Raw genomic sequence first — 11617 nt, 5'->3', positions numbered from 1 at the left:
AAAAAAAACTGTCCTCAAAACTCTTGAATTTTATTGATTGCCAGTTTTGCAATATAAAATAAAAAACTTAGCTAGGGAAAATAAAGTTTTAAAAATATGTTGTAAGCCAAATTGTCTACAGCTAATATTATATTTATTATATAGCCAACTTTCCATATTTGTAAGTCCCACATCTATCCACAGACTCAATATACATATATATTGAATATATATATATATATTCTCTGAATATATTCAGAGAAAACTAGAGATTCAGAAATTTTTCTCATCATTATTCCCTAACAAATAAGATACAGCAATTATTTATATAGTATTTATATTGTATTGAGTATTATAAGTTATCCAAAGATGGTATATAGACATGTGTTGGCCTGATAAAAGTGATAAGCTGTTATACACTGTATATTTTTAAAAATGGGTAAAAGCAAACAGTTATTGACAGTAAGTCATACATAAATTTATTTTTAAACAATTCTTTGATATATTTAGATAGATAATATTACAATTTACTAAAGATGAAAGAAATTTAATACTAACAAGATGAATACGCTTTATTTTTATTTAAAGAATTAACTATTGTCTGAATGTCTGATACTCCATTACTCAGAGTTGAGGATGTTTTTTCAAGTTCATATAAAAAAAGTTGTTGGAAGCTGGGCGTGGTGGTACACGCCTGTAATCCCAGCACTCCGGGAGGCAGAGGCAGGTAGATTGCTGTGAGTTCAAGGCCAGCCTGGTCTACAAAGCAAGTCCAGGACAGCCAAGGCTACATAGAGAAACCCTGTCTAGAAAAGAAAAAAATAGTCCTGTGCCCAGGCAATCTTCCCTGTGATTAGTAGTAATACCAAAGAATCCAAAAGTATGAGTATCCCCAGAAACTAAGGAAAAAGAAAATTACTCATTAGAATAGAATCATGGAAGTTGTAGAACACAGTACTTGAAAGCAATCCTGGAAAGAAACTATAAAAATAAAATTTAAACAAAACAAAACAGAACAAAAAAAAACAAATAATTTGGGAGTACTGGCATATGACATAAACCCCTATGATAAAAGATATTGTTTTTACACCCTCCATTGGGCCCTGCACATGCCAGTCATTTCATTAACTATAGGGAAAAGAAAAGGAAAACAGTATTCTCAGCAATCAATAGTGACTGTACCTACTACTCCCAAAGAGGAGGAAAGACTGGGAAGAAATTTACCTTTGCCCAAAATTAGATAAGCATTAGGATCCAAAGAAAGGTTAGGGAATAAACAGAGTCTAAGTTTCTTTGATAAATACCCTACAAACGTCCCTGCTTTAAGCACACTGGTTTTAGATTGGGGTATGGTTCCTTTCTAAATTAGAAAATGGGAACCAAATATTTTTATCATAGTAAGGGCTCACATACATAACCTGGCCATTCAAACTTCACGTGTGGGCTGGGGAGAGGGCGCGTTCAGTAAATACCTGACATGCAAGCTAAAGGATCTGAGCTCAGATCTCTACCATACAAGTAAAAAGCTGGGCAAGGTGGTGGTGCAGTAACTCTAGCACCAGGAATGGGGGGAGGAGGATGGGATGAGGACACAAAGCAGAGACAGAAGGATCTTTGAGCCAGTCTAATCAATCTGTGTGCTCCAAGTTGAGAGACCTTTTATCTCAAAACATAAGGTGTGCTCCTGAACCTGTAAACATATATTATACATATATACTAAATAGATAAAATTTTAAAAGGTAGAAAGAAATAGAGAAAAGACACCCTACACTGACCTCTGGCGGGCACACAAACATATACAAACAAACAAACTATAAACTTAAAAACATTTCACACATGCATAAAATACTAAGAATATCCCCAAATATTTATTTAGGGCCTATCAGGTACCAGGTTGCTGCAACTCTAACAACCTATGAGGTACATACTATTTGGAGAGGTTATATAACTCACCCAAAGTAATATAAGCGATAAAGATGGAAACTGGAATTCCAAGCATGGCCACCTAATTACTATGCTAAGATGCTTCCACTTGGCAGTTTACTTCTTATTCTATATGCCAAAGGGAGTCAGCTGGGGAGAGTATGGGAAAATGGCACTACCAATAATATCAACATGTTCATTCTCACTAACAGCAATGTGGAGGAGGGCAGCCTGGTGATCTCAAGAAAATAGGGGTAAAAAGTGCTGAGGAACTGAACCCTAGAGATACAAAGGAGAGGACAAGAGGCTAAAATTTGTACATATATATGCAATGTTTTAAGTATGGAAAGAAGTGAAGGAAAACATTTGTTAGGCTATTGGCCCATCCACTAGTTAGTAATTACTGTGAATCCACTGTACAAGAAGGGGAAGCGGTAATTTAGTTTCATTAGGGGTAGGAAGAAGTGTTACCTCCTTAATGAGAAAAACCAGTATTACAGAACTCATCTCACAAGGTAAGAGTTCCTCATTAGAAAGGCCTTAGCTTTGAAAAATGACACAACGCCCCCATCCTTCCTCAACACTCATTTTACAGATCAGGTACTGAGCGGCAAAACTCTGGCAGAATTAGGACTAGAAACCAGCTCTAGCCTAGGTCTAAAACAACAAAGAAATGAACCACAAGAATGCAGACGAAACAAAACTCCAAGATCTGTACCTTGCAGACTAGTGACGATTCCTGCAATTTTGTACCAGTACTAAATACAAAGTGCTAATGCTTTACCTCAGTATTTTTGCATGTATAAATTTTGACCTAAAATCTCATTCTGCATACTGCTTCTAATTTTCCACCCTCCCACCTCTACCAAAGATGAAGTCACATAATCAAATACTTAGTAGTCTTTAGCAAAAATTAAATGTGCAAGCATAAAAACTAAAAAAAAAAAAAAAATTTGACGCTCGTTTTTGTTCGAGACAGGGTCTCGCTGTGTAGCCCTGACTGTTCTGGACTCGATTATAGACTAGGCTGGCCTTGAACTCACAGTGATCCTCCTACTTTTGCCTCCCAGAATGCTGCAGCTGCAGGCATTCGCCACCATGCCCGGCTCGCTTTGCACTATTTCTCACTGAACAAACTCTCCATGGTGGCAAGAGTTTGTACTCAACTCACTGAAACACTTTGTTTCTGGTCCTAAGTAGACCCTCCCCCAAAGATCCTTTTTATACTTAGGACTGAAGAAATGACATTCCCTGTGCTTAATTTCTCACCATAAAAAACCAAGGCGGCATTTATAAAACCTGTACTCTAAATTCAGGTCAATGAAAATAAGCTTTCCTCTGCTGTCAAAGTCATCTCTAGTGTCTCTAGAGGAGATCAGGCTGAACTTAGCCCTTCGGTACAGAGATCATCAGTTTCCGCTCAGCACACTACAGTCTCCCCTGCAGCCTAGAGGAGGAAGGATCAGAAAGGCACCACCCACCTCGACCTCCAGCATCCCTGTAGGCTACTCGGGACTGGGTCAAATGACGGTTTTAAGAACTCCCCATCCATTGCCTAAATTGCCTTGGACAAACAAAATCTGTGCCCAGAAGATTCTGTCAAGTGAGTGTGAATGGAGAATTAGGAGAGACCCAAATTACTTGTATTTCCTGTCCCATGTCTGCTGGCTCTTGAGTCCATAACCAAATCTCCCAGACCTTCGTCTAGGTAGGAGATACTAGGAAAGCTAGCATCTCAATGAACCTCGCTCTTCCAGAAAAGACCGAAATTCCAAGTCCCCGCCGGAACCGAGTCCAAACCTACCCAGCTGCCGCTCGCGGCCTGAGCGCTCCCGCGCTTCTCAGGCATGGCTGACGCCTTGGGCGAGGCCGCCGCCTTCCACCCCGGCTCCTCCGGCTCCTCCCCGTCCGTGCTCATGCCGCCGTCATGCCCGGGCAGCCTCGGGTCGCTCCCAGACACCGGCGACGCCGCGAGTGCGGCGGCGGGGCCCGCGTCTTCATGGGCTCCGCGGTCCGCAGCAGCCTGCCGCTCAGGCGGCGGCGCCAGGGGCGACGCCGGCTGCCGAGTGCACGCAGGAGCTGGAGCCGTGCGGGAGCGCACAGGGCCCTCAGCTATAGCGTCGTGGCCGTGGGCACTGGCGGCGAGCGTTTGTCAGCAGCACCCGGACGGTGAGTGGACTGCAGCTGACCCGGCGCTCTAAGCAATGGCGGACCCCGCCTAGACCGCCCACCCTTCCCAAGTAGCTCAAGCAAGCTCCGCCCCGGCCGCGTAGCGCATCAAAAGACGTCATCTTCTGGGGACTCCAGGCCTATTGCTTTTTACCGAGACGGGAAGGACCCCAAGCTTTCTTGATTGGGCTGGTTTTCTGATTGTAAGCCCTAGTGATTCCCAGTTTCCTCCTACCACGGGACAGGATTCCAATTGCGCATCATCACCCCTTCCTTTCTTTGTGAGTTTTGGGACTTCTGTCCTCAGGTACCATAGGAACTGAGCTCTTTCCTGCCCCCAAAGTAAATGATAATTGATAATAGTTGTGAAAACGGACAACCTGGCATCCATTCCCTGGATCTGGAATCCCGCAATGGGCAAGTGTTCTACAATAAAGACTTCAGAAGCCTCCAAGCTTGCACTGATTAACAGAAAATTCCTTAAAGATATATTGCTTAATGTCAGAGAACTTGCCTGGTATTTGCTAGGCTCTAGGTTCAATCCCCTCTAAAACACACACAGGCACGCACACACCTAAAAATTTCTCCACAGTATCAGTATCAGGCAGATTGTCCTCAGTCCTTCTCATATATAGCCTTAAATACATGATGATGGTCCTGCCTCAGACTTACCACGTGCTGGATGTGGGTTTGAGCCAGCACAGGGCATTGTTCTCAACTGTTAAATATAACTGGAGATGATGTGTTAAACAAGTCAGGTACTTACGGATTCCTGTCATTTTTGTAAATTACACGGTTAATCTCACAGACTCGAGAGAAGGACCACCCGTCCGAATTATGGCTAAATTAAAGCCAGCCTTATTCATGCACACATCATAGCCGAATCAAAAGCTGTCTTCCCCAAAGGCGGGGTTTGTAATACCAGCCCCAAGCCAACTTTCCCAAGCCCTTTACGTAGGGCAGAAACATAGGGTGGAGAATTTTGCATGTGATCGTGGTAACAGAACTGAGACCAGGCAATTAATGAAAGTGGGTATGGTAGAGACCATACCCAAGAACAGGTAGCTGGGGGGAGGGGGAGCTACAGTACATTTTATGGTTACTGGGGTAGGGTGCAACCCAGCCCTGAGAAACAGAAACTCAAGTTTTATAGTATACAGAAACTTAACTTTGCTACAGACTCAAAATGGCTCCTAGGAACAAAAAAAGGAGAAGGGCTGACTTCTCAATAGCCTTTTATTGAGCAAAAGTTCCTGTTTCACCCATGTTTTGTTGATTCTGATTCTGTCCTTCATACCTACACAGAAACATCTAATACCATTTGCTTAAAATGCCAGTCTGGACCTCCTATCTTTCAGTTATTCCTTGACTAACTTTCAGTTTGTAAAAATCCACATTAAAATGTAATGTTTTGAAATCTAACCTGGAGGCCTAGAGGGATGGCTCAGAACTAAAAGCACTTTGCTGCTCTCACAGAGGAAAGAGGTTCTGTTCCCAGCACTTGTGTGGCAACACACAACTGTCTGTAACTCCAGCTTCAGGGGTCCAACATACTCTCTGGGCTCAGCATGTACATAGCTTGCTCTCTCTCTCTCTCAGATATATGCAGGAAAACACTTATACATATAAAAGCATGTATAACCATGTCTGCTGCCTTGATGTGGCGAATTGGGGAATGGGACACCTCAAGCATTCTATCTTTAAACCACAAGGCCCAACTTTATTTTATTTATGTACATGAACCTGAGTGTTATTATGTGAATGTGTGGTGCATGGAGGTGGTCACAGAGGCCATGAAAAGGTAGCAGATTATCCCTGGAGGTAGAATCATAGGAGACTATGATCCAGCCAGCATGGGAATTGGGAACTGAACTCCAGTCTTGGGCACCTGCAAGAGCAGGGTGGGGCTCATAATCACTGAACAGTCTCTACAGACCTACTGTTTTGTTTACTTGTTTGTTTGCTTGCTTGCTTTGGTAGACAGGGTTTACTAAGTAGCCCTAGCCATTCTGGAAATACCTATGTATATAAGGCTGGCCTTGGATTCACAGAAGTCTACCTACCTACCTCTTCCTCCTGAGTGGGGTAATTAAAGGTCTGTGCTCCCAGGCCTCTTCTTTTTTGAATAAAGTATTTTGAAATTACATTTATTTCTGGGCATGACATTTTGTGTATGTGTGGAGGCATATGTGCCATAGCTTGTGTATGAAGGTTGGAGAACAACCTTGTTTACTGCTTTCACCACGTGAGGCCCCAGGATTGAACTCAGGCAGCCCATCTTAGAATAAATACCCCTTCCCTCGGAGCCATCTTGCTAGTCCTTAGTTAAATAAAATTTTAAGATATTGTTTATTGTATGGCATTTGAACCATAGGAATTGATTAATTTATGTACTACTTCAAGTGGATACTGTGGATTCTATATAAATTAGCATATTATAGACTTAGAAAAATAATGACTTGTGATAACAAATATTATCATGTTTGATCCAGGAGTAGTTTGCATTGACTTAATTGGCTTAAATTCATTTTAATAAAAATATACGGAAGAAGAAACATCTGTCTTCTGGTGGAAAATAACTTTGAGTTAAAAAATGAAATGAACATCTACACAATGGAATATTACTCAGCGATAAAAAAAAAATAAGGAAATCATGAAATTTGCAAGTAAATGGTGGGAACCGGAAAAGATCATTCTGAGTGAGGTTTCCCAGAAGCAGTAAGACACACAGGGTATATACTCACTCATAAGTGGATATTAGACCTATAATATAGGATAAACATACCAAAATCTGTACACCTAAGGAAGCCAATCAGGAAGGAGGACTCTGGTTAAGATGCTCAGTCCCCTTTCAGAAAGGCAAAGAGGATGGACATCGAAGGAGGGAGAAAACAGGGAACAGGACAGGAGCCTACCACAGAGGGCCTCTGAAAGGATCTACTCTGCAGGGTATCGATACTCATAGCCAAACTTTGGACAGAGTGCAGGGAATCTTACGAAAGAAGTAGGAGATAGTGAGACCTGGAGAGGACAGGAGCTCCACAAGGACAGCAACAGATCCAAAAAGTTTGGGCACAGGGGTCTTTTCTGAAACTGATACTCCATCTCCAACTCATGGAGATGGCCTGGAACCCCTGCACGGAGGTAGCCTATGGTAGTTCAGTGTCCAAGTAGCCTCCATAGTAATGGAGACAGGGACTGGCTCTGACATGAATTGATTGGCCTGCTCTTTGATCGCCTCCCCCTGAGGGAGGAGCAGCCTTACCAGGCCACAGAGGAAGACAATGCAGCCACTCCTGATGAGACCTGATAGACTAGTATCAGAGGGAAGGGGGGGAGGACCTCCCTTATCATCGGACTGGAAGAGGGACAGGGGTAGGGAATAGGGAGGGTGGGATTGGGAGGAGAAGAGGAAGGGAAGTATACAGGGGGGATACAAAGTGAATAAACTGTAATTAATAAAAATAATTATTAAAAAATGAAATGAAAATTATTTCTTATTAGATTTCCACAAGTCTTATGATTCTCTCTCTCTCTCTCTCTCTATATATATATATATATACACACACACACATATATAAATAATTATTTCCCAAATTCACTTGTACACACTAGTTTTATTCTCAGAACACTGATTAATATCTTGCAGAATGTGTAGGACATGGTGTGGAAAGTAATGCTTACATTTCTTATTTTTGGAAGACAGATGTGAAGCCATAAAAAGATATTCACTTAAAATTACAGCATAAAAGGTTTGGGGAGACTCCCAGAGTGAGATCATTAGAATTTTATAAGAAAAGATATGTTGGGCCTTGTGGTACATGGCTTTCATTCCAGTACTCTGGAGGCAGAGGAAGTCAAGGCCTTCCTGGTCGATTTAGGGAGTTCTAGGACCACCAAGGCTACAGACTGAGACCTTGTCTCAAAGAAAGGAAAGATAGAAGTTCAGGTTTCCCAGTTATACAAAGAGTTAATTCTCTAATATGTATAAAGTATAAAACTGTGTAAAAGTTCCTTGCTATCATTCCAGTTTCTAATCTTTGAAATATATGCAGCTGCTAATTGCTGTCACTGCATTATTTACAGTATGAGCGATCTTATCTCTACACCCAGAGTAGGAACTCTTCTTAATGTAGGTCAACCCCTCCTTTATCCTAGCCACCCCCTCAGGATCACTCATCAAATCTTACTCACCTCCTACCTTTATTTTCCCACTCCTACTACATCCAAGCAACCCCCATGCCCTATTTATTACAAATCATCTGCGTCTGCTCTTCATTACACCTTGATTCATGGCCTTCTTACCTATATAGGGTCTTATCTTTTAGATCCATTTCCAAATAAACATGCATCCTCCAAACAAAATAGGTCTTCCTAAAATACAGAAGTGTCGTATTGTGTCACATCTGTGCTTCCGTTCAGGATAATACTGTTAATTATTATGCTTAGGCTCCGACTTCTTCCTGCATCTGGGCCTCATTTGACACCAGCTATACCCATGTCATGTTGTTCCCTTGCCCTGTGATGCTTCCTCACTTTAAATCCTCCTTTTCCTTTTCCTCTTCGGCATGGCAACAGCTCCTGTTACATCAGCACTCCACTCAGGTATCCTGAGCTCAGGTGCCCTCACCATATCTTTCCATGATGGCCTTCAGTATCACCTTGCTTTTGTGTGCACCTTCTGTGTATTTTGTGTAAGATTTTTCTTTAACACGTACACAATTACATTTTGGCAGAAAATGCATGCAAAAAGAGTAAGCATATGCCTACACTAAATTTATCTCATTAACAAAGGAACCCACAGCAGGTGTGTTGGCTCACGACTTTAATCCTAGCACTCCAGAAGCAAGCAGATCGCTGAGTTCGATACTACTGATCTATGTAGTGAGTTCCAGGACAGCCAGAACTACATAGTGAGATCCTGTCTCAACAAAACAAAAAATAAACAAAACAAAACAAAAACCAAAGAAACACATAAAATGGCTTAAAGAGAAAATTTGAAAAGCTAAAATTGTTAAAGCTCATGCAAAAAAGATAGAACAGCACATTGCATAATTGAATTTGAATTGAATTGAATTGAATTGAATCTGTGGTGCTATGGATTTATCACACAGGTACTTACATGTTAAGTATGTGCTCTACAGTTAGCTGACCAACACCAGGATTCAAATTCTAAGAAATGCTGGTGTATTAGATGTGGTCCTAGTTAAACTGTAGATTTTATCACCTAAGTTTTTATCCCAGAGAAGAAGATCAACTCATCAGTTTTGCCTAACCTCAAACTTTTCATGGATGTTAGATATCCAAGACTAATAAATAATAAATGCCAAAGATTAAATGATCATAACAATTCTCTAAAAATATTCAGATGGATTGTTGGAAAATTATCTTCTAAGGAGACATTGGTTGAAATGAACGACATCTTTCTTTTATTCCCGAGTTTGTAACTTATCTTAGCACTATGCTTTTTTTTCTTTTTCTTAAACATACTTCACTATGTATTACAGACTGACTTGGTACTCATGGCAATTCTCTTGCTTCATCTTTGCAAGTGTTGAGTTTAGAGGTGTGTGTCACAACAGAACTGTACTTTTTTAACTCACTCAATCTTGGCCCACACTATGAACTACAGAACCGGTTTGGTGTTCCATCTAAAGAATATATTTCCCTGGGAATATGTACATAGTTTCTCATAGTTCACAGGGCTTGAATAGCTCACAAATAACTAATTATTAAGCCTTTGCCCTAGAGCAATCTTCCTAGTGCTGTAACCCTTTAATATAGTTTCTCATATTGTGGTGACCCCAAACAGTAAGATTATTTTGTTGCTATTACATAACTGTAATTTTGCTACTGTTATGAATTGTAATGTAAATATCTAATATGCAGGATATGTGACCCCTAAAGAAGGAGCCTTGACCCATAGGTTATGAAATGCAGCTACTGGCATGAACTCTGTTGCCTGCTCTTAGATCACCTCCCCCTGACAGGGCTACCTTGCCAGCCTGCAGAGGAAGAGGATCCAGGCAGTCCTGATGAGACTTGATAGGCTAGGGTAAGATAGTAGGGGAGGAGGACTTTGCCTTTCAGTGGACTAGGGGAAGGGGATGAGGAGAAGAGGGAGGGAGGATGGGAAGGGGATGGGGAGAAGAGGGAGGGTGGGACCAGGAGGAGATGAGGGAGGTGGTTACAATTGGGATATAAAGTGAATAAATTGTAAAGAATAATGAAAAACTAGATTTATTAACACACAGGGTAGAACATGAAGAAGGTTAGAAAGGGGGAGCTCAGGTACCTTCCAGAGCCTGAGACCCAGTGACCCCCACCCAATAGGCTTAAGAAAGGAAGAAAGAAAGAAAGAAAGAAAGAAAGAAAGAAAGAAAGAAAGAAAGAAAGAAAGAAAGAAAGGATAGATAGATAGATAGATAGATAGATAGATAGATAGATAGATAGATAAGTGTTGATCCTACCACCCAGGTAGGCAGAGGCAGGCAGATCTCTGTGAGTTCCAGGCCAGCCTGGTCTACAAAGTGAGTCCAGGACAGCCTAGGCTACACAGAGAAACCCTGTCTCTGAAAACAAAAGAAAAAGAAAGAAAGAAAGAAATTAAGAAAGAAAGAAAGAAAGAAAGAAAGAAAGAAAGAAAGAAGAGAGGGAGGGAGAGAGGGAGGGAGGGAGGGAAGGAAGGAAGGAAGGAAGGAAGGAAGGAAGGAAGGAAGGAAGGAAGGAAGGAAGGAAATGCTGCCCTACAGTGTACTCTTTCCTATAGTCCACCTGGCCCCAAAAGATGTCTGTCTTCTAAAAGTTCTTCTTTCCCACATCCAGTGACTCTTAGACTTCAGCAATGTTTCATGCCATTTCTCATCTTAACCGCTAGCATCTCAGCCTACGAAGTGCCGAGCAAGAAGAACAACAACACTGAAGAACAACATCAAGAGAAAGCGTTGTCCCCAAGAGCATCCTTTCCTCTAAGGTGAGGCTGACCCTTGTCAACTCACCTGTCAGAAACTGAATACCACATTTATTTTAATTAGACCATAGAATAAGATGTTTTATAGGGTGTGGTGATAAAACTCTGTTTAAATCTCAGCATTTAGGAGATAGAGACAGGAGGATCAAGAGTTCAAGACCAATCTGGGCTACATGGGACCCTGTCTCAAAGAAACAAAACGAAAACAAACAAACAAAAATCAAGAATTTTCTTTCTGATTATAATTTATATTTGATTAATAAGTTGATAGTGAGTTCTGCCTTTGACAAGTAGGTCACAGGATAGTTAATATTTCATAAGATAAACAAGTTAAATGAGCAAAAGAGTTTAATAAAAGTATATTGAAAGTCTCTCTACACAGGAGCCTACCACAGAGGGCCTCTGAAAGACTCTACCCATCTGGGTATCAAAGCAAATGCTGAGACTCATAGCCAAACTTTGGGCAGAGTGCAGGGAATCTTATAAAAGAAGGGGGAGATAGAAAGACCTGGAGGGGTCTGGAGCTCCACAAGGAGAACAACAGAACCAAAAAATCTGGGCACAGGGGTCTTTTCT

At 41.4% G+C, this 11617-nt stretch overlaps 1 protein-coding gene across 1 annotated transcript in view; it reads right to left on the bottom strand.

Annotated features, from left to right (window-relative positions):
* The window catches only part of Mfsd14b (major facilitator superfamily domain containing 14B), a 20032-nt gene extending 15897 nt beyond the window's left edge, over positions 1–4135 (bottom strand). Inside the window, exons 1-2 of the mRNA XM_055597960.1 lie at positions 3707–4135; positions 1284–1339 (exon numbers count right to left, since the gene is read on the bottom strand). Of these exons, the coding sequence (XP_055453935.1) occupies positions 1284–1339; positions 3707–3820 (170 nt within the window). The 5' untranslated portion in view covers positions 3821–4135. The remainder of the gene's footprint in view (positions 1–1283; positions 1340–3706) is intronic.
* Between the last annotated feature and the right edge of the window lie 7482 nt (positions 4136–11617).

The sequence above is a fragment of the Psammomys obesus genome, unplaced genomic scaffold, assembly GCF_907164565.1.
Source record: "Psammomys obesus unplaced genomic scaffold, mPsaObe1.curated_primary_1811, whole genome shotgun sequence".
NCBI classification, from domain to species: domain Eukaryota; kingdom Metazoa; phylum Chordata; class Mammalia; order Rodentia; family Muridae; genus Psammomys; species Psammomys obesus.
Note: the sequence above shows the minus strand (reverse complement) of the source record. Positions and strands in the feature narration are given on the sequence as shown.